The 21,696-nt window shown below is 40.2% G+C and overlaps 3 protein-coding genes across 3 annotated transcripts; 1 reads left to right on the forward strand and 2 right to left on the reverse strand.

Moving 5' to 3' along the window:
* Positions 1-721: 721 nt before the first annotated feature.
* Positions 722-13,213, reverse strand: LOC104452468 (dynamin-2A). Its single transcript, XM_010066943.3, has 22 exons — positions 12,661-13,213; positions 11,328-11,378; positions 11,105-11,225; positions 10,852-10,944; positions 10,221-10,282; positions 9,906-10,023; positions 9,391-9,733; positions 8,533-8,680; positions 7,373-7,474; positions 7,161-7,280; positions 6,889-6,972; positions 6,692-6,819; positions 5,822-5,909; positions 5,595-5,733; positions 5,037-5,113; positions 4,649-4,705; positions 3,518-3,665; positions 3,274-3,425; positions 2,847-2,960; positions 2,687-2,754; positions 2,117-2,292; positions 722-1,191 (listed from the first exon to the last, which is right to left on the reverse strand). The coding sequence occupies exons 1-22, from the start codon at positions 12,811-12,813 to the stop codon at positions 962-964; spliced, it is 2,772 nt and encodes a 923-aa protein (XP_010065245.2). The 5' UTR covers positions 12,814-13,213; the 3' UTR covers positions 722-961.
* A 2,704-nt stretch (positions 13,214-15,917) lies between these two features.
* Positions 15,918-17,945, forward strand: LOC104452469 (glycosyltransferase BC10). The gene is made up of 2 exons (XM_010066945.3): positions 15,918-16,662; positions 16,836-17,945. Exons 1-2 carry the CDS (start codon positions 16,129-16,131, stop codon positions 17,475-17,477), a joined length of 1,176 nt encoding a protein of 391 aa, XP_010065247.2. The 5' UTR covers positions 15,918-16,128; the 3' UTR covers positions 17,478-17,945.
* A 778-nt stretch (positions 17,946-18,723) lies between these two features.
* On the reverse strand, positions 18,724-20,829 carry LOC104454741 (pentatricopeptide repeat-containing protein At5g06540; the record flags this gene model as incomplete). Its single annotated transcript, XM_010069648.2, is given in 2 exon segments — positions 18,724-20,748; positions 20,751-20,829. Coding segments are annotated over 2 exon segments (1,677 nt in total), but the record flags the coding sequence as incomplete, so codon positions are not given.
* Between the last annotated feature and the right edge of the window lie 867 nt (positions 20,830-21,696).

A 21,696-nucleotide genomic window follows, 5' to 3' on the forward strand; every position in this document is an offset into this window, starting at 1 on the left:
AAAGTTCTCAAATAAGTTAAAAATAAATGGATTGTTTACTTAAGTTGCATTTATTTTGCTGAAGATAAATGATTATAAAATACTTTATTAACAATAATCGTTTTTACCCCTAAATTTTATAATTATTCATTAACATTTATATTTAAATATTTTCGTGGATAATAAAAATATAGTTATTTATTTATTTATTTATTTTTATAAATGATACAAAAATATATACTTCAAGCTTCCTGAACAAATGAGAGTTATAGTATTACATTGTACCATAGCCCACGAAAAGATTGGCGCAATACGACAAAATGGATAAATCAACTCCATAGTTTCTTCGAGAAAAAAAAAGTCATTCAATGATACATAATTTTGCCATCGTAATATTACAACCTTTTCAAAATTTTAAACAAGATGAAGATATGGAAAATGACGCAAATTGGGCTTACAATTTCGAGGTAACAAGAAGTTCAGATTAAAAAGGCTCAAACTCCATGAAACACCTTTGATTCAGTCAATCAAGACGATGAAATTAAAAAAAAAAAAAGGCATGAGCATCACTTTAATCGAAACTCAGAAGCTTATATTCCAGAATAATAGGTCTGTACTCCGAAGCGGATAATGCACTTCACCAGCAAAACATGGTTTACAATCCTCCATCCAAAGCATGTCATTGCGAGCAAAAATTGAAACCTATCCCCCCCCCCAACCCGACCGAAAAGAAAAAAAATTAACAAACCAATCCTTCCAATGAAAGGAACTAATGAAGCTCCGGATGACAGACAGTCGGATGAGCGGGCCCCGATATTAATTGCGTAATTTTTATACATGACCACCTAATACTCGATTCTCACCTCTATGAAGCATATACAGCAACATGTGATTCAATTTAAATACTCAAACCACCAGGAGCGAAGACACCCACCCAACAAGAATGCCTTGAGAGTCATTGTCCATCATGATCTTCAAACATCTAGTATCTGTAAGTCGAACCTGACTGTGGGGGTGCAGGCGGTAATCGAATCGGTGTACGCCGGCCACCGGGATTTGATGCCGGGCTGACATCACCATTTTGAGCCGGGTCACTTTTCCGCCGACTGTGGCTCGTCCCAAACCGAGATGAATCACTGTGTCCATTGGAGGCCGCATCGAAAGCGCTCCTCCAGTCATCACCAGATGATGGTCCATTACTCCTTGGGCTTTCTGCGCAATATAGATATGGATACCATCAGCAGCTGAGGTAGATTTTTCTTTTTTTTTTCAATTTCCAGGAAATAAGTGCAATATAGGAAGCACTGCAGTCAAGTCTCTGATAGTAAATCGCCACACTCAAATATATCAATCAAGAATCAATCGAGAGGCCTTCTACGAAAACATCTCAAATAGGAAGAGGAAGAGGTTCACGTCACAAAGTACTCGAGGATCATGGTAAGGATTTTACCAATTAATGGTTTCCAAAATCACAAATTCGCTTTTCCAAGATAAACACATGAAAATTCAGATTCAAGAAACCTAATTTAAACTGCACTTTACTCCGCAGCTAGCATTTTCTCAGATCCCAATTTGAATTTTGATGCAAATTGCAAAAGCTTACCCTTTCTAAAATCACAACGCCATTCTTCCACATACAGAGAAATTATCAGATTCCAGAAATTTTCACCATTTAAATCACAATTAAGACCAGTATCCTTTTCCATTCCCAAGTTGAATTTTCATGCCAATTGGAGAGGCTTCTACCAGTCAGTGATTTCTAACATCACAATTCTGCATTTCCAGAAACATAAGATTCGAGAAACTTTCAGCATTTAAACCACTTGAGACTGCCAGTTGGAGATTAAATTCTGAAGCAAAGGGCACACCATTTTATCACTATAAACCAGGGAGACAAAAAAGAACTTCTCCCACAGGGTAAGCTCCATTAAACTTTACAGCATAAGCAACAGCCAAAGGCATACTAGCAGAGAGAAATCAATTTGGAAACAGAAAGTCCTTTGAGAAATTAGTTTTCTTAACCCTTCAGACACAACTTAGAAGAATTATACTGCCATGGCACACAAGTCCTACTCCATAAGCAGTTCAGATTTTAAAGATGCACTGCACATTTAACTAAAACCGCACTAGCTATTACCTGCAGCACTGCTGCTATCAGACCAGCTAGAGGCAGCAGATGCTCGATTATCGTGAATGCTGAGTTGTCTTGTGAGTTTCGACAGGAGGGAGGCCTGTTTCTGGCATTTTTCCCTCTTGCGTTTTACATTATGATCCTCTAGAAGCAGTTCTTCAATTCTTGCTGTGCTTTGAGCACTACAATCCAATGTAAACAAGAAAGGATGACTAATCATTCAAGAATAAACCTTCATTAATGATATAGAATATTGTAAAAAGGTTACATATGAAGCATATTAGTGCTGTAGAATTGGAAACTGTAGCTACAAAACAGAACACAATAAATATGTGGTCAATGCAATATTCTAATATATGTTTTCATTATAGGTAACTATTTCCAACAACAAATAGTCAGATGCAATAGATGCTACTTGCAGTGGTCTTAACAACCACCGCTCCGAAAAGGAATGCTTCGAGTACCTTGAATTTGCACCATGTAGTAAGGAACATGAGCATACTATGAAATATTCAAAAGAAAAAAAAAAATTGATTCACCAAAAACAGAAACAATCAATGTGATGTTCAAGCTAACCTGATCGAACTGTATAATTGATTGAGCATGTCCTCTTTGGCTTTCTCTACTTGGCAAAGTACCACTGCCTGCTCAGGGACATAAGAAGCTAATGAAATAAAAAGCAATGCCACTGTCTCAGCAAACAGAAGAACAACAGCACCAAGTTAAGAAAACTGACTTTTGGAACATTAGCACCAAGGCTGTTGAGGACTGCTTCGACATAACCACGAACTTCTTGGGACATCCACCGAAGTTCTTCCTCTGGATCTGCAGGTCTTCTTGCCATGGTATCCTGATATACAGGGACCACCAAAATCATATTGCCAGTTTAGTTAGTAATAGTCTTAACAAAGAAAGGTAGAATATTTCAAGGTCTTTTGAGCCTTTGGGATATGTTATCTTCAAAGAACTCCTACAGTAACACTGGACAGTTGGAAGAGTGGAAAGTGAAACAGATAAATCTTGCTTGCAGTCGCTGAAGGATAAAACAAACCCATTGATTTTCTATCTCCTTTTAGGGGTTGATGGTTGTTTCTTTTTTCCCCCTTGCAGAAGAAGGGAAAGGGAGGGAATTTGTTACCAAGCAATACCATTAGATGACTCACCAGAGAACCATCGGAGAGGCTTTGCCGGAGGGGGAGCCCAGATTCTCCCTTCATTTGACCTCCAGCAGAAGGCGGGACAACATTTCTTAATTTGTTCAACCACTCAACCTTCTCTGCCATAGTCTCAGCCTTCAATACCACTGCACTGTGAGCTACAACATGGAAGCAGGACATCCAATTGGCAGTTTGAAGGGATAGTCGAAATCCTAAAGATAAAAGACATAATGTATGAAAGAATAAGTACCTTTCAGTACTGTCTTGTAAGGAACCTTGCTAGTTATCTTGAAGATAAGACCAGGTCCTTTTCCAGAGTCTGGACCATTTGATTTTTTATCCTTGGAACTTTTTGGTGGGGGTTCATCATCATCGGAGATTTCTTCGAGGTTACATTCCTGATGAATTCATCCAACAGTTGCACAACCAACATGCAGAAACAAACAAAAAGCTAAGTACAACTTCCAGTAGATTGACTGGGGTCAACTGAATTACAAATGTGAACTTTTATACTCTCACAATGAGAATCCAATGGACAGCAATAAATGACAACAAGTAAACAGAAGAATGGCCACTCAGCAAATGGAAGGGACAACGGATGGTGTTGCAGAGGATTTGACAAGTTGAAGGGATGACTGGTAAGCATAAGCACAGGCTAACAGATACATGCTTTCTTCAATAACTAGTCTAATGGATACATGCTGCTATACCTCTGGAGAAAAAGAAAAAGGCAGATACATGCTGTCATTCTTTCCAACATATTCTCAAGATGACAGAGCTTAACAATATAATGCAGTGATTCAAGTAAGAAAAAAATAAATAAATAAAAAGGAAATGAACCTGTTTTAGATGCACCCAAATTGAAATGATGTGGAGGTAAAATAGTGTTAGTCGATTGGCCAAAGTGCATTTGTCTTTTAATAAAAAAAAAGTACACTTGTCTTATTTACACTTTGAATAGAAGTGAAGGTAGGAAAAATTCTTTAGTTGAACCAATCTGTTGGCCAGAAGGGATTTGTTTTCCTTTTGTTCCCACCTATATTGTTTTTGTCATTATTAGCCAAATCAAAAGCAAAAAAATTCCAAATTTGTTGTCGTGCTTCCCTCCAATTTCTTGAATATGGAAACAGAATAAATCTTGGGACCAAGCAGCTGCTTTCTCTCTTTTCTCAATGCACCCGTAATTAACTTCTTAGAAAATTTACTCACCACCATCGCTGACTTGTTTAGATATGTTAAACATGCGCGCATGCATGCATACCCACACATGCACCCCCATAAAAATCGTATAGAAGATTGAGACAATTGGTCATATTGAAAATAAGTGAACAGCCAAGGAATTTCATACTGAAATAGCCAAAGAGCCTGAAACATTCCTCACCTGCAAAATGATGGTACCACGGAAAAGTCGTTCTTCTGGCTTCCTGGTATATGAAAACTGCAAATACAGCAAATACATTGGTCACCTAGTCATAATAGACTCTGAAAATAACAAAATATTGTTAGAAAAAAAGTAAAGTTTTATGGCAAAAAAACGGATAATGAACACGAAGATTTCTAAAGCAGAATTTGCAATATGGTCCATGTAATGTTAACAATTTATGCCTACACCATCTGTCAAATAAACTAAACACTACGGGTTAATTATAGTGGCAAGTATCTCAATAATGTCAAATGGCTATTAATTAAGTACATCATGGATTAACAGGCATCCCACTAATTTGCAGATAGAGAAACACTCCAGGGCATAAATTTATTATGCTACTAACCTTGCCAGTTTTCTCATTTAAAACAAACCATCTCTTGCTCCATCCATTTGTTTTTGCACTTTTCTTCAATAAGAAGCCTGCAGATAACCATGGCTATCATAAGCCAATGAAGGTCTGAGGACAAGTGTAGATGACTATGGCCATGATTTTGAAAAAGTTCAAATGTGCACTAAACACAAAATATGGCCAATCATTTGTTCCATTAATAAAGCATACCCTTCTCATTTTTTTATTTTTTTAAAGTGACATGTAGAAGAGAAAAGAAAAGTTCAAGTTACAACAAGTGTAAAATCAAAAAGAATATCATGGCTCTTTAGCATATTGAAATAGCTCATGTAAATCACTAAGTGCAGCACGCAGTCAGCAAACAAAAAGGTAAATGAACTAATGGCAACATTCTTAAAAAAAAAAATAGAAAAAAGAAGAGAGAGAGAGAGAGAGAGAGAGAGATTTATAAAGAGCCAAAAGGTATGACAGCCCTATGCAACTAAATTCTTTGTTGTTCTGCCAAAGTTGTATTGTAAAAAGTTTTCTCAACTAGTCTGACTCAGCGCAGACCTGCCGTCATCTCTCCATCTGGCCCTGCAGTCTTTAGTACAGATCCCTCCGGCCCATCCTTGTCTTGCTGATTTGGTTTCTCTTTCATGGATTTCAAGCTACCTCCACTTTGTTGACCCCCGGTTTGAGGACTAGTTGCCTGAAAATAAGAATTCAAAACAGTAGTGATAAGCGACAACTTATTTATAAGTTGATGCACTAATACATGAAGAGGAAAAAATATTCACCCTGTTGAGAGTGGATTGCTCTGCATCAGCAACTCCTCTTTTGGAAGATCTATTCTTTAGCTCATCTTCACGACGCTGCCTTTCCATCCTGTTCAGACAATTTGAGGGGATCAGACAGACAACATGAAGGACTTGGGAGTACATCAATTCCCTACTATACATAATACAACCAATAAAAAAATAAGAAACAATTATAGGCCACCAAAAATCTATGCTTTCTTCATCCTATCAAGCAATAAGCCCATAATCAGGGGGCAAAGGTATACACTTTTACAATAGTGGCAAAAGTGCACTCTGACTGATAGAGACAAGGAAGATACAGCCCATAACAAGTTCAGTTAAAGAAGAAAAAATAGCAAAATTAAGCAAGGCTACACTTATAATCACAACAACAGAGAACTCAAGTAGACAGAGTACAGAGTTATAATACAATAAATTTTGCAATATAAGCGATTTTATTTAATACTAACATAAACCCCATATTACATAAAAAGAAACAAAATCCAGTAGGCCTTCAAGAGGTAAAGCTGACTCAATGCAAACACGAAGGGTCTGTTTGTCTGTGCATTTTAGAAACGAAAAAGCAACTTATTCATTCAAAAAATTATGAAAAATTTATATGTGAATCGATGAGTCAATATATGTATGTCTTGAAAATTTCAAGTGTTTCAGGTTAAGAAAAAGACAAAATGCATATGCCACAAGATTTAGATTAAGCAAAAAGTAAAAGTCTATCTAGACAAGCAAGTGGAATGGATAAATTTTCCTCACAGGGTTGAATATCCAACATTGTCAAATTCAACTCATCTGGCTAATATTTACTGCAACAAAAGATAATATTATCTGTTATCACACTCTGAGTAAGCATACCTCCTTTGCACCAATCTAATGAAGTGTTGAGGAGGGACAAATGCACGTTCCATGTCAACAAGTGCAACCACCATCTTCTTGGCCTCATTCTTAAATGTCTCAAGCGCAGCAGTTGCGATGGTTATAACCTAATGAATGATTCAAAAAACTGTGATACTGCCCAAACTATAGCGACTATGAGTGCTAAAAACTAGTACCTCTCTTTTAAAAGGAGGATATCTTCCGAGACCTGGTGTAGCAGTTGCGGCAGCAGAAACAATGTCCATCAGGACACGGTGCACCTGTTCAGTCGAATGTTGACCCAAGGTATGACAAGGGGTAGGAAAGGAAAATCAGTGCATTGCATCTGAAAGGAATCTTCTAGAAACTTAATAGAGCAGTAGCAAGCAGAGCAACTTATTGAAGCAGTAAAGAAGGCTCAACGCATGCGAATAATGACAGGGCAATTAATGCAACTAAAATGAGCTACCTCATCCACACAGAGCCGTGATGGCTCTTTTGCCATCTCCAAGACACTTTTTATCAGAGATCTAAGTCCTTTCTCTGGAGAGATAAGATAAGGTTGATAACCATCTGCCTCTAGCACAATCTGGTATGATCACAAGGCCCAGAGATAAACATTCCAGCAGAATAATCAGAGAAGTATGGAGATCATGAGAGAAAATAGCAAAACCAATGTACCCTTTTGACATTATTAATATCAAAATGCCGATCCAAGGGAAGCTGCTTGATGCGGTTAGGAAAATTGCCCTCAAAGCTCGCAACAATCTTCCAACCACTACCCTGCAAAGTTAATTCCCATTTTAGTTAAAAGAAGGTTTGTAAAAATATATGTCATCAAGTTGAAAAAATAATGCTATAGTTAATTCTCATGCCCTGCATCCCATATGCTACCGTTTCTCTAGAACTTAAAAGATCAAAAGGAATCTCATTTCAAACTTTTTCTTCTTCTATCTCAACCCAAAAACCAGGATTTGAGGAGACTACATGGCAGGCAAAACAAAGTTAGTCACTCAAGCACCCATATTGATTACTTTGCATCATATACCATAAGTCCCGAGGCCCAATGACACTGACTGTCAATGGGCAGAGAATCATCACATTCGCAGAAAAAATGAATTTGGAGAAGCTAATATGTTTTACAGCACTAAAATATATGACAACTTTATTGATAAAATTATTCTGGCCCATAATATAAATATTTGTAAACAATATTTTGCATTCACAAAAATAATATTTGACATCGTAATGCATTTTATAATAAATAACGTAATAGTGTGGTTTGATATATGAGCCTTGGAAATTGGACGACAAATGAATTTTATCCAAATCTTCTTACATGAATTATTTTTTTAAGAAATGAATGGATATAATATTGTGAATTTGCTCTTAATCTTAGAAATCATATCCTTAGCTCGTCTAAGGTGGCATGGGTTATGCCAAGTCATGCCATCCAGCTCTTTAGCTGTTGGAATACTTATGGGTTACTTGAGGGCAATTTTTACTCTCATTCTTTTACTTGTGGTCGGTAGAAGCTCATGAGACCAAAAAGGAGTAATGCCAATTCCTCTATTACCTTCCTCGCTTTCTTACATTTTTTTTGCAAACATGATAGACATTCGTCATTCTTCTGAATTTCCACATCATATTCCTCCATCACAAGCAAAAGTGGAATTCAGACACCCATTTTATTTCACTCCTTCTCCCCTCCACAACATTTCCACCTCATTTCAGTTCTTCATATCCCATATGAGGGAAAAGTCTATATGATACCTATGTTTCCAGGGAATGAGAGAGATAACATGAATATCTACTAAAATTACTAAAATACAGTTGCTTACTTCACCACCCGTAATGTGCAGGAGAAACTTGTCCTCAAATTCACGGCACAGCTCTAAAGCTAAGGCTCTTGTACCTTCAGGACTATTAACCATCTGCTCACCAAGCCTCACCAACTCATCCTGGACAATCTGAGACTTACCTTGAAGCCTGCAACATGTCAGTAATGTTACAATTTCATAAATGATCAAATTGATTGTGAATAGATTGGGAAACAAATGGTGGTTATGTGGATAATCATAGTCCCTATCAAAACACACAACTTTAGATATAAAGTTATACGAACAACTGGAAGACAAAGTAATTAGTGAGCTTTATTGCGAACAAAGAGAACATTCTATTATGTAATATATTGTCCTCTAGGCTAATCGAAAATAAAGTCTAGCACATACATTGAGCTGGCACCAAAGAAAAAATGCGAGACAATGCCCATATTCATCACTAAATTGTCACAAGATAACATATAGAGTTTCTGAAGGAAAGTCAAGAGTCTACCCTAGGGAAAAAGTCATAAATTTCCTACAAGACATGAACATTCAATATGGTGTTCCTTATTTCTGGGTCCATAGGATTTGCTTGTAACAAAAATTCAAAGTCTACCCAAAAAAGACTGAAAAAGGAAATTATTGGCTTTCAGCAACTAGTATTTCAGAATCTGTATGATCCCATACCGAACATAGCATTACCAAACAGATTATGCAGACCTCAATCTTTATTGCCAGGATATAACAATTTTCAACTGTAAGTCAAATATCCAATCAAAAATTTTGTACCATTAAAAAATAAAAAGCTTTGCAGAAGAGAAGATGTGATGGAAGAAATGATGCACTGGAAGATCCTTATAAAGGAAATAAAGTTACCCAGAGAGTAGATTTGGAACCCTGAGTTTCATACGATTACGAATCTGAGCAGCAAGAGCATCAACCAAAGCTACTCTACCAAGTTTGCTCTGGGGGGCCCCAGTTAAAATGGATTTAAGACTTTCACTCTCAGCTCTCCAAGCAGTTTCCAGTGAATTCTCTGAACCGACTCCTCCAGATTGAGCAGAAGCAATTGAAACTGATTGACCTATTAAAGCAACCCATGGAATGTCAGCAGTCCTCGGGGGTCCCTTATTCAAGAGGAGAGCCTGAACGGCTGCAAGAGCTCTTGAATCAGAAGCTGCTTGATCAATTTTGCTAATGACACCTACGGTCCTAGTACCTGCAGGAGAAGCCAAACTTGGTAAACCCATAACCATCATGGGGGTAAATGCAACACAGATAAAATAGAATCACATAAATTTATTCACGGAAAGATAACAATTTACAAGCAGTTACTGCTGTTATCCATTGCCAAAAGTATTTTTGTCAGGTAAAGATTTGAAATAACTCACTTTCCGAATCATATTCTTTTGCAGCCTTGAGGGCTCGTGATGATGAAATTTCCAGCACCTGAGTAGCAGGTACTACAACCAGTAAAATAGCATCATTATGCTGAATATACTCGCTGATCTGGAAAAGCAAGAAAAGCAGAATTAGAAAGCTAGGAGTCAAGATAAACGGCCAAAGAGTAAGCTTTCCTTCAAGAAAAACATATGCACCTAAACAATCAACTGAGAAGCAAATGATGCAACAATGGTTAAAAGCATGGAGCAGCACACAAGTAGCTTTCAATTTAAGCATTGTTAGAGAAAAATTGCATTCCTCACCAGTGAATCATCCATGACTCTTTGATCCAATCCAGGTAAATCAATGAGCTTTAATGGTGGAGCTGAAAAAAAAAGAAAAAAAAAAGAGGAAAGTAAGGCCAAGAATTATTACAAAGGGATACAAATCATCATGTCTACATGAGAAATCCAATCTAGTAATAATTGGTAGGCTAGTCACAATATTCCATTGTTTGTGGTTATTATTTTGAGATAAGTCCCCTGTAAAGCTACCAGCTAATTAAAAGAAAAAAAAAATATCTTTTCAGATCGGCCCGTGTACCTAATAACATATACCAAAGACAATAAAATTGACCTTAATGCCGACATTTCACCATGATGCTGAATCATTGAGTTTAAAACTTGGCAAGTCAGCCACCTTGGTGGTGTCTAAAGTTGATGCACAAATCAACTCCTAGATACACATTCTATGTGATGACAAATCGATGCTTGGGGGTATAGGATGTGCAGAACCTAGCTATTAAAATCTGACAGGTATTTAATACAGAATAAACTCATCCAACTACAGGAAAATATGTGGCAATCTGGTTAGGATTTTCTTCATCGCCTAAGCAACATAACCCGAAAGGTCAATTTAACCATCGCGCAGAAACAACTTCAAGCAAGAAGTTACCTGTGCTAGTGCGGAGTTTCAAGTATATTTCATCCCGGCTTCTTCCAGATGAACTCTTGCTTAGTCTATCTTGTAGAGAGTGGCGAAGAGCACCTATCATGTCCCAAACACAAGGAACATGAGGAAATTCAATTGTGATATGCAGTCACATACACGAGATACTATAGTTTTATGAATTAATACCATTACTAACAAGCATCTATGCTAGGGCAATAAAAAGTAATTGAATAGTGCTTCCCAGTAAGGACCTTACTTGCAGATACTTGTTGAGATTTGCTGTCAATTTGCAAAACAATTGACTTGGTGCTTAAAGAACTGTCCCTATTTAAGTCAATGCTTATTGGAGCCCGAGTAGCTCCACCTTCACCAGTTGGCTATTCAATAATGATTAAACATTAACAAGATTTAAGAAGCAAATCATAAAGCAAACACAAAGCACCCACATGAGGCAAAAGATTAAAGAGACAACCACTCACCAGGACAGCATGGCCAATGAGACTATTTAGGACAGCAGATTTCCCAGCGCCCTGATCAGGTTTAACGAGATGGAAGTTGCATAAGAATATATATACATATCAATTATGAGACATGAAAAGAAAAGCCATACGTTCACAAGATATCTTAAACAAAGTATCCATTCTATGTAGGCAGGTACTTCCAATAACAAAGGTGTCCATAACTCTCTGGATCTGGGGTAGGAAATATTCAAAATCTCAAATTGACATTAGTACTATCCATTTCATTTCCACCTGGCTTGACATCTTTTAACCATGGAGTTAGATTTCGAGTAGTCTTATTGACTAGCCTCCTAAAAGAAGGAAACAAGCATATGGATGTATCAAGGAACAATGCGTCAGCATCTAAAGAATGATATAAAAGCAAATTCTTTGGATAAGTCTAGTTAAAATTGGAAAACCTGTTCAATTCTTTGAGGAGATATGGGGCACATTAAACGGATCAAGATCCACCATATGAGGTGGAGATATGGGGCACATTAAACAGATCAAGATCCACTGTACGAGGTAGAGAAGGCCAACAATATCCCTAAATCAGGGTTCAATCATCTGTAATGCAATCATTTACTGGTTCTTCAGTCCTACAGTGAAGAGGATCTATTCAAAGATCTATTCAAAATTTCAAATCCAATTTTGCACGCCTTTCAAAATGCACCCCCATAATTTACAAACCTAGAAGCTCTTGAACTTGTGCATAGCAAATATTAAACGCGAACCACTAATTTCTAACAGCATCTTCTTCTGATTCTATGAAAAGGTTCACATGACTACAACTATGGGCTCATGTTATAATCATTATAGTGAAACAGATGGAGCTGATGAACAAAATTGCTGCTAATTGATCGGGATCTAAAATTTCCTGTCTCTCTAACCAATAGTTTGCTTCCGCTAGTAATTCCTTAAGAAAGAACACAGGAAGAACGTCTTCCTCGTACAGCAAGAATGAACTGGTAGTCCAAACGTTGCCAACACAAAAGGTGCCAATACTCATTCACTCACTCCACCATTTTTCAGCAGAATGAACAGAAATCCAGCTCAGATCAGTGTCTCCGAAGCCTAATCAGCCGGAGCGTTTTAACCAATTGCAGAGGTTTCCCATAATCCCAATCCTCAGAAGCTGAAAACCCAGTCCACATCTCGCGTTTCTCGCGAAAGGGGGAAGGAAGAGCAGGAGAAACCAGACCGACACTCCATCTAACCGCATCCACAGGCAATCGCAGAGATCCGCATATCGACATCCAAAAAAACAGGCAACATCACGCATTTCCACACTCAAGTGACCACGGGGACTCACGATGTTGCCGAGCGCGACGACATTGAGAAAAGTGGTGGCGCGCTTGGACGACGAGGACGACGAGGAGCTCTCGTCGACGTCCTCATCGGCGAGGAGCGCGGACGCCTGCCGAATCGAGTCCGAGAGCTGGACCAACTCCTCGATCGCCTCCATGTCTCGACTCCGATCGGGGCGACGGCAGCGACCGCGCGGGGAGAAGCGGGGATCGAGCGCGTTTCCTCGCCGGAGAAGGCGATCGGATCACGAACCGACGGAAACCAAGCCGGCCGACCGACCGACCGACCGAGGCGATCGATCCGAATCTGATGCCGCGGATCTGCGGGAGCGGGCCGCCGTAGGGTTCCGGCGGGGCGCCGGGCGGATGCGGAGGGGGAAAGGGGGAAGGAGCGCGTCGCCGCTGCGAGGCCACCGCGATCGGAGGCGGCGGAGGGGGGATCGGAGGGCGGAGGAGATGGAATCGGAGATCGGGAGAGAATTTCAAACGCCGGACGAAGAACAGAAATGCGCAAATGCAAATGCAAATCAAATCAAATCTCTCTCTCTCTCTCTCTCACACACAAAGACGGACACGCGCTTGCGATCTGACGAAATTAAAAAGATTTTGGAGGTTTTGGTGCTTCGTCCCCGGGGTTTCAAGAAATTGCGCGATCGGCCGCGCACTTTTCTGTTCTTTTCGTTTTCGGACAGCAACACGCTCTTGCGATCTGACGAAATTGAAAAGATTTTGGAGGTTTTGCTGCCTCGTCCCCGGGGTTTCGGGAAATTGCGCGATCGGCCCCGCAATTTTCCGTTATTTTCGTTTTCGGACCGTTGCTGGGGGCTGGGGAAGGTGGGAAGCGAGGGACGGTTGAGGGGATTTTTCACTTGTCTTTCTTATACGCGAAGGAAGAAAAATTTTAAAAATATTTTGTCCTGTTTTTCGTCCCTCCCTTTTCTGAAATTTAATTTATTTTATGAACGTGGGAAAAAGGAAATGAGTAGAAAATGCCTCCTTATTTTAATTTTTCTCCATTTTCCTTCTCATAAAATTTATCTTATTTTGCATTTGGTACCTAATTAAGACATAAGATGTCGAATATAAAGAGAAAATAGACTGAATAAAATTATCTTATAAGAAATGTGTGATAAATGTAGATAGGATTGAGTTTTCTCGAATAATAAACTTCTTAAGTTAACAAAATTAAAATTATATTTCAATATAAATAATATTTGAATTCTAATATAAGAAATTCAAAATAACAATTTAAAATTATTTTTATTTATTTATGTAATTTAATTATATCCTATAATATAATTCAATATATAATTATTTATATTTATTACATATTTTAGGTATTTTAGTATTTTAGGTATATTAGTACAAAGTTACTATTTAATAAAATTTTATTAGAGAAAGATGGAATGGAAAGAAAGAAATAAAAAAGAAATTAATTAAAAAAATAGAGGAAGATAAAACAAAAATAAAGAAAATAAAAATAAAAGTAGACAAGAGTGCAACAAGAGATTTTTACCATCTAAAGATAATTACCATTTCCGCTTATAAAATTTTTGATTCATTTATACTGATAATGTGAATATGTCCAACTTTATTATTATAATCACTAAACAATGGATATGATTTAGCAAAATTTATGGATTTCATATCCTGTCCAATCTAATCCCAGTTAGAAATCAAACATAATCTAATAGTAAATTTGCGGGATGAAAATTATATGGTATTAAATGCCAACAATATGGTTTTCTTAAATTGGCATTGGCAACATTATTATTTAGCATACACTTTGCACAGGATCAAGTCTATATATATACTTAAAATACAAGGCATAATATTTTAAATTACATGGATTTTCTTAATTTCACTATTGCAATTCTTTTAAATTATAAACAATATCATTCACGTATCATTTGAAGATATATTTATTGACATTTTTTGAATTATACATATAAGCATGACAGTTTTATTAATAAAATTTAATCTAATGAACTCTTGTCTTTATCCTGTTCATCAAGATATTAGGTTAGTTGAATTCCTTTATTAACTACTATCTTTTTGATGCACTAACTTTAATTTTCAGTGCATGAATTTCTCTCACTAATCACCACACAATTTAATGGATTTCCCAGGATTTTCATATTCGAAAAAAAGTTTAAAATCGATTCAAAACAATTCTAAAGTAGAATCACAATTACCAATATAAAATTGAGAATTGGTTCTCCAATGCTACAAATTAAGTTAGAATCGATTCTCAAATAAGTTCACAATAAATAAATAAAAACAAATTGAGAGCCGGACCGATCAACGTGGCTTCCACATTTTTTTAAACCAAGTTTGAAATGCATTTCTCATCTTTCTTTTACTTTTCGAGTTTTAGGTAAATGTTTATTTAAGTTATCAATAAAATACATTCCACCTCGCAAAACAATAATGTCAAAGTTTTACTTCCCTGCCCAATAAAGTTTTGAAATTCCTTGTCAACTTGCCGCATTACCTTGCACGAAATCAAGTCGCAAATTTAAAAAATTTCCCATGTAACAACAACATAGACCAACTTCCTACAACCCTTCAAATCACACTTCCCAGCCTTTCATAAAATTTTCTCCCCCTTTTGTGTTTCCCAATCAGGAATGTGAATTTCTTGTGGCCAGGGGGAAATACAATTGAGATACTCTTATTTAATGAACTCAAACAAGAAGAGGGAGAATAGAGAGAGAGAGAGAGAGAGAGAGAGAGAGGATGGGAAATCCCAAGAAAACCGCAAGAGATCTGTTGCGCTCCAAATATTCACTTTCCACGTACAAATCTGACCCGCCAACTTCTCTCCCCACTCTTCCTTCCTCTCTCTCCCCCTCTCATGCATTCACGAGCCGAAACGCCACGACGTGACTCTCATGATCTCTCGCCCTGCGCAGGAAAACCGCGATACATATTATTGCACCTCCCGAACCACGTTCCAATCTTAACCCAACACCCTCCTCTCTCTCTCTCTCTATCTCTATCTCACTCGTGGATTCAGGAGTGTAAACGCCGCGGCGACACGACTCTCTCCATCGTCTTGCCTTTGCACAAGATACCCTCTTCAGGAACTGTGCCGTCGACGAGCCTTGAGATCTCCACCCGTCTCCTTCGAAACTCGGACGCCATCGGTGCAATCTTGGATGGAGGAATGGAGGTCTGGTCTCGGTACATCCCCCTTCATAACCCTTTCGAAGATCAATGTTTGATCGTCTCGTGAGTGCGCATTGTTGAGTGAAGAGTGTGTTCTGATAATGGCTTTTGCATGGGATCCTTGAGCTAATATGTTTGAAGATCTTGAAAATTCGCGGTAGTGTTTAGCTATGAATCGGGTCACTTCAATAGGCAGTTGAGGTTTGTTCTTGATGTCCAGTTGAACGAGCCCTTCACAGGTTTGGGTTGGTGGAGAAAAATCATCTTGGCGTTTGTTGGAATCTGGAAGGAATAGAGAGATTATGGCTAGAAGCAGGGGAGAGAAAGAAGATGCCGAAAAGCACACGGGATTGCTCAAGCTCGTGCAGGTGCTGTCGTCTCTGGTCATTTTCGTCGCGGGCATTATCATCGGCCTCACGACGAGCACCCACATGAACAACTACTTCGCTTCTCAGACGGAACTGTTTTTCTCTGCTAACCATGCCACGGCTTCGGTGGCCAGTCCCGAGAAGAACTGTACCCCTTGCGAGAAGGTGGATTGTTTGAGCATGGACACTTTCTTGTATCCTAGGAACGTGACTCATGGCATGTCGGATGTCGAGCTCCTTTGGAGAGCGTCAATGGTCCCGAGGAAGCGGGGCTACCCTTTCACTAGAGTGCCTAAGGTGGCTTTCATGTTTCTGACAAGAGGGCCGTTGCCGATGCTGCCGCTGTGGGAGAAATTCTTTGATGGCCAAGAGAGACATCTCTATACAGTCTATGTGCACGCGCTTCCCGGCTATGAGCTCAATGTATCCAGCACTTCTCCGTTCTATGGTCGGCAGATCCCGAGTCAGGTAACTGCACAACAGATTTTCACTGCTTTTATGGTCTTGTATTGATCTCAGATTTTGATTGATGATTCTGTACAAGCAAAGATAAACATGACCCCAAGAAGGATTTTGTGGTTTTGAGCGATGGTCTGAAGTGATTTAGTTGTTGACCTCTTTATCATTGATCTTTTTTCCAGAAAGTTGCATGGGGAACGGTACAACTCATTGATGCCGAGAGGCGGCTTCTAGCAAATGCCCTGCTCGACTTCTCCAATGAGCGGTTTGTTCTGCTTTCCGAGAGCTGCATTCCGGTCTACAACTTCCCCACGGTGTACAAGTATCTCACTGGTTCAGACCACAGCTTCGTGGAGTCGTACGATGATCCATCTCGCTACGGACGTGGCCGTTACAGCCGCAGCATGCTTCCTTACATTAGGCTCCACCAGTGGAGGAAAGGGTCTCAGTGGTTCGAGATGACTCGCAACTTGGCTGCTTATATAGTATCCGACACCAAGTACTACTCCCTCTTCGAGAAGTACTGCAAGCCTGCTTGTTACCCGGATGAGCATTACATCCCGACTTATCTCAATATGTTCCATGGATCGAAAAACTCGAACAGGAGTGTCACTTGGGTCGATTGGTCTCTGGGTGGGCCGCACCCTGCTACTTTCAGGAAATCTAACATAACGGAAGATTTTATTCGCGCTATTAGAAATAATGCTACGCGCTGCTGGTACAATTCAGGAAAGACATCTCTTTGTTACCTCTTTGCTCGGAAGTTTGATCCGAGCGCATTGGTGCCGTTGCTCAACCTCAGTTCGATTGTGATGGAGTTTTAGCTGTGTTGATATAGTGAAGAGACTATATCGTCTGCACATGTATTAGGACCCCCCTAGTAGATCTTCCGAGTTCAGGCGGTCTCAGCCAAAAGTTTTGGATTATATCTGGTCTCTCAGACATTGAATGAGATTCCTTGTTTCTTTTTTCCGGCACATTGTAGTGGCTTCTATCTTGATCTACAAAACTGAACAGTTCCAGGTGATAATTCTAACAGATTGTCATTACGTGACAATTGATGTTGTTGAAGTGCTCATTGGCGCATATAGCATCAGAAGTGCAAATCACGGGCTCTCCATTGGCGCATATGGCACCAGAAATGCAATCATGGCTCATCCATTGGATGGGCTTTCCCTTAAGTAGATCTAGCCACCACCACAGACAAGCGCAACTTCCATGTACTACCCGAGAAGCTCATTAACATTATCAGCTGGTGGAGTAGGCGCTGACTTATGGATGTATGCTTTCAGATGTCCAAGCTGTAGCTGAGTTCTTTCAGTTGTCAATTTCGGAAGTGATTTGCGGTCACACTCCTCCATTTCATGACGGAAGTCACTCGTCTGCAGCAAATTCATGATTCATGAACATACTAGCAAAATAGCAAAGTCATTCAGTTGCTGGTACCTAGGATTATCTGTTAGTGTTTCCACTTCTACCAGCACAGAAGGTTCATGAGATGAGTTGTTCAAGAGGGACTGCATATGCTTGATGGTAGAGAGCTTCTTTGGTTTTAGTTGGAAGTTCATAAGCAATGAGTAATGGTTGTATCATCTGGTTTAATGCTTGTCCAACCTTTGCACAAGAATCCACATTTTTTCAATTCTCAGTGCCAAAGTATGTCCCAGAAAGTGTTTCTACAATGTTAGTGAGCTTTTTTTCTTCTTAATGTCAAAGTTCATCTTGTTTCGGCGAGCAAAGTCACAAATTGACAATGGCATTCCTCCGGATTTATCTATATAAACCATCAGATTTTGGAGATTGAGAAAAAGGATCATTTCTTCTGTCCAGTTTAGACACTGCTTTAGGCACGTTTATTAGTTGGCACGGGTGAAGGAATGGCCTTTCTTCTTGTGGCCTTGCAATGATGAAAAACCCCGATGTGCTTGTCCGATTCAGATGGCAGAAGAAACATGTGTTAACAATATAGAATGGCCAAGTTAGTAAAATACTGTGCAGCCATGGGCTTGAAGACCAAAATTCGAATTTGATGTTTCTTCTTCCAAAATATGAAAAAGCTCAAACGGGAGGTTCAAGTTTAAGTTTGCAACTTCATTGAAGGTTTGATGACTATGTAGGAATTGCTGTAAACTCTCTGGCCGAACTTACATTAAGGCCCCCAAAATTGCATTACACTCGCATATTCCCTTCCATCAACCCACTTTCAGTATGGCTAGAAGCATACGGATGCCATTGACAGTTTACTACTCATTATGATCCATCAACTTCTTGGACACCCTCTACTTCTTTCTTCTCTAGTGGAACTAGGCTGCACGCTTTCAACTGAGCTGGTGCGGGACCCCCATGAAAGGGTGTCTCCATTTGCTCCATCCCTTTTGAATCCATTAGGCTTTTAAGTTGTAGGGTGTAAGCCATGTCCCTCCACTATGTAAGCTCAAATCACGAAGTTGGTGGAAGAATATGGTCCCCACAAAAGCAAGAAGATGAAATTAATACTCTACCAATAATCTAGGCAAGAACATGTTCCGTCTTTAAAATGGTGGAATCTACTGCCATCTCTCACTACTATTTCCCTCCCAAAGACCCGCGAGATCACCTTGGTCACCTCATGACAATCTGCGCACACCCTCAAGTTCTTCACGATCCGAATGCACTCACCGTCTTTTGCAACCAACAATCCAAAAGCAATTGCCAACCTCTCGCTATGCACCTTGATTGCATTTTCCTTCTCTTCCTCTCCAATATCATGCAAAACTGATGAAACGTCAGGTGAATACCCAGCTTCTGTGATTCGTGCTTCGATGATTTCAAGCATCCTGTAAATCTCTGACGAAAGTTCGTGCTGTCTATCCCCAGCAACAAATTTATGTACTCTCCCCTGCGCTTCAATCAAGCTCCAGCCAGCAACTTTATTGGCATTTCGCTCGGACATTAGTCTTCGGACTCTAATAACATCTGCCCATTTGCTTGCCTTGGCATATATGTTTGATAGTTGCACATAATGACCCTCATGTGTGGGATCCAAGTTTACAAGTTTGCTCCCTATCTTTTCACCTAGTTCTACTAAGCCATGGACTTTACAGGCGCCGAGCAATGTCGCCCATAAGACTGGATCTGCCGAAACTTTCATGTTTTCAATCAAATCAACGGCTTCATAAATGTGACCTGCACGAGCTAGGAGATCAACCATGCATCCATAATGTTCCATCTCAGGTTCGATTCCATATTTCTCTGTCATCAACTTGTAATATTGCCTACCTTCCCTAACCAGACCTGATCGACTACACGCATTTAAGACCCCCACAAAAGTCACACTTGCTGGTTGGAGACCTTCAGATAAGAATCCTTCAAAGAGTGTGAGAGCTTCCTTTCCAAGGCCATGGGAGGCCAATCCACAAATCATGGCATTCCACGACCAAATGTTTTTTCGTGGCATTTCATCGAATACGAGTCTAGACAGTTCAATGCATCCACATTTTGCATACATATCGACCAGAGCGGTCCCAAGAGAGACTGTAATTGGAAGATTTAACAAGTTTATGACCGAATGTACGAACCGACCATGCTCAAGCAAGCCTAGTTGAGCCAAAGCCGAGAGCACTGTCACCAAGATGGCCTCATTGGGCATCAGACCACACTCTCTCATATCCATAAAACACTCTAATCCCCTTTCCAGCTGACCGTTTTGAACATATCCAGAAATCAAAGCAGTCCAAGAAATAACATCTCTCTTAGGCATTTCATCAAAAAGCTGCTTAGCAACGTCGATCTGCCCACCTCTCGCGAACCCCGCTACCATCGAATTCCACGTGACGACGTCTCGGCAGCCAGGGAGCTCATCGAACAACCTCTTTGCAGCGCTCATTTCAGAGCAAGCGCAGTACAGGTGAATCAACGCGTTCCTAACGTACAGATCCCCACAAAAACAGAGCTTCACGGCATGAGCGTGGACTTGCCTCCCTTCCAACAAACCCGCGCCCTTCCCGCAAGCCTGCAGCACGAAAGTGAAGGTATGCTCGTTGGGCCTCACCCGCCGCCGCCGCCGCAGCATCGACGCGTAGACGGACACCGACTCCAGAGGGAGACCGCCCCGGCGAGGCACCGGATCACGTTGTTGGAGGCGAAGACGGACGGGGGCTCGATGCTGCGGTAGAGGGCGAGCGGGTAGCGAAGATGGGTCGGCGTCGTCGGCGGGCGGCGGCGTCGTCGGCGTCGGCGGGGCGTCGGCGGCGGCGGGGGCGAGGGAGAGGTGGAGGAGGAGGCGGCCAGGAGGCGGTTCTTGGTCTCGACGGCGGCGGGGTCGGCGGGGTGGCCGGAGAGGACGATGACGCGGGCGTGGGCTTGCTTGATTTGGGCGAGCGAAGGGCGGGGCGGGAGGGAGAGGTAGGGAGGGCGTCGGCGGCGGCGGCGGGGGGGGCGCCGCCGTGGACGGACTTGAAGGGAGGGAAATGGAGGGGCTTGAGTTTGGTCTGCAGGCGGTGGACAGTAACATGTCCAAGTTGGCAAAACCAGATGAAAATGATGAAGATGTAGCAGTTAAAGCACTAACCATAAACAGACCATGAAGCCAAAAAGTTACAAAAAAGAAAAAGAAGAAGAAGAGGAAGTCACTACATATTCAAGAAAATCGAAGGACCATCTTGGAAATTTTGGAAAATTATTTTGGTTATATGTAAAAGGTTGCTAGGAAGATCGTGGACCTAACGAGTCGCTCGGCCGGTCGATCTGGGGCATATAAGTACGTAAAATTTGAGCAAAAAGTTTGCTTCTTGAGATCGAGTCTGCCCATCGAGGCCGCCTTAGGTCCTTGTCGGGCATGGTTAGGTTGTGTGAAAAGTCAAATATCTTCTCAATAATGGATCTCGAATGAGAACTTTATATGGCCTATTAACTCTAATTAGAGTTGCTCATTAACCAGATTATTAAAGAAAAATATATTGAGATAACTATATTGGAAAGTATAATTAAGTTTTGTAAACTTTAAAAAGTGTTATAAAATCTTAAAACTTATCACAAAAGTATAATAGAGTCACAAAATTTTCA

The sequence above is a fragment of the Eucalyptus grandis genome, chromosome 7 (genome assembly GCF_016545825.1).
Source record: "Eucalyptus grandis isolate ANBG69807.140 chromosome 7, ASM1654582v1, whole genome shotgun sequence".
Classification (NCBI taxonomy): Eukaryota; Viridiplantae; Streptophyta; class Magnoliopsida; order Myrtales; family Myrtaceae; genus Eucalyptus; species Eucalyptus grandis.

What these genes read in the sequence shown, in the direction of transcription:
- LOC104452468 (XM_010066943.3), bottom strand. Translation starts at nt 12,813, where the DNA reads ATGGAGGCGATCGAGGAGTTGGTCCAGCTCTCGGACTCGATTCGGCAG. An exon ending in GAGTCATGGATGATTCACTG is followed by an intron (nt 10,024 to 10,220) that starts GTGAGGAATGCA and finishes TTGCTTTTCCAG; the next exon opens with ATCAGCGAGTATATTCAGCA. An exon ending in ATCCTCCTTTTAAAAGAGAG is followed by an intron (nt 6,820 to 6,888) that starts GTACTAGTTTTT and finishes ATCATTCATTAG; the next exon opens with GTTATAACCATCGCAACTGC.
- LOC104452469 (XM_010066945.3), top strand. Translation starts at nt 16,129, where the DNA reads ATGGCTAGAAGCAGGGGAGAGAAAGAAGATGCCGAAAAGCACACGGGA. An exon ending in GTCGGCAGATCCCGAGTCAG is followed by an intron (nt 16,663 to 16,835) that starts GTAACTGCACAA and finishes TCTTTTTTCCAG; the next exon opens with AAAGTTGCATGGGGAACGGT.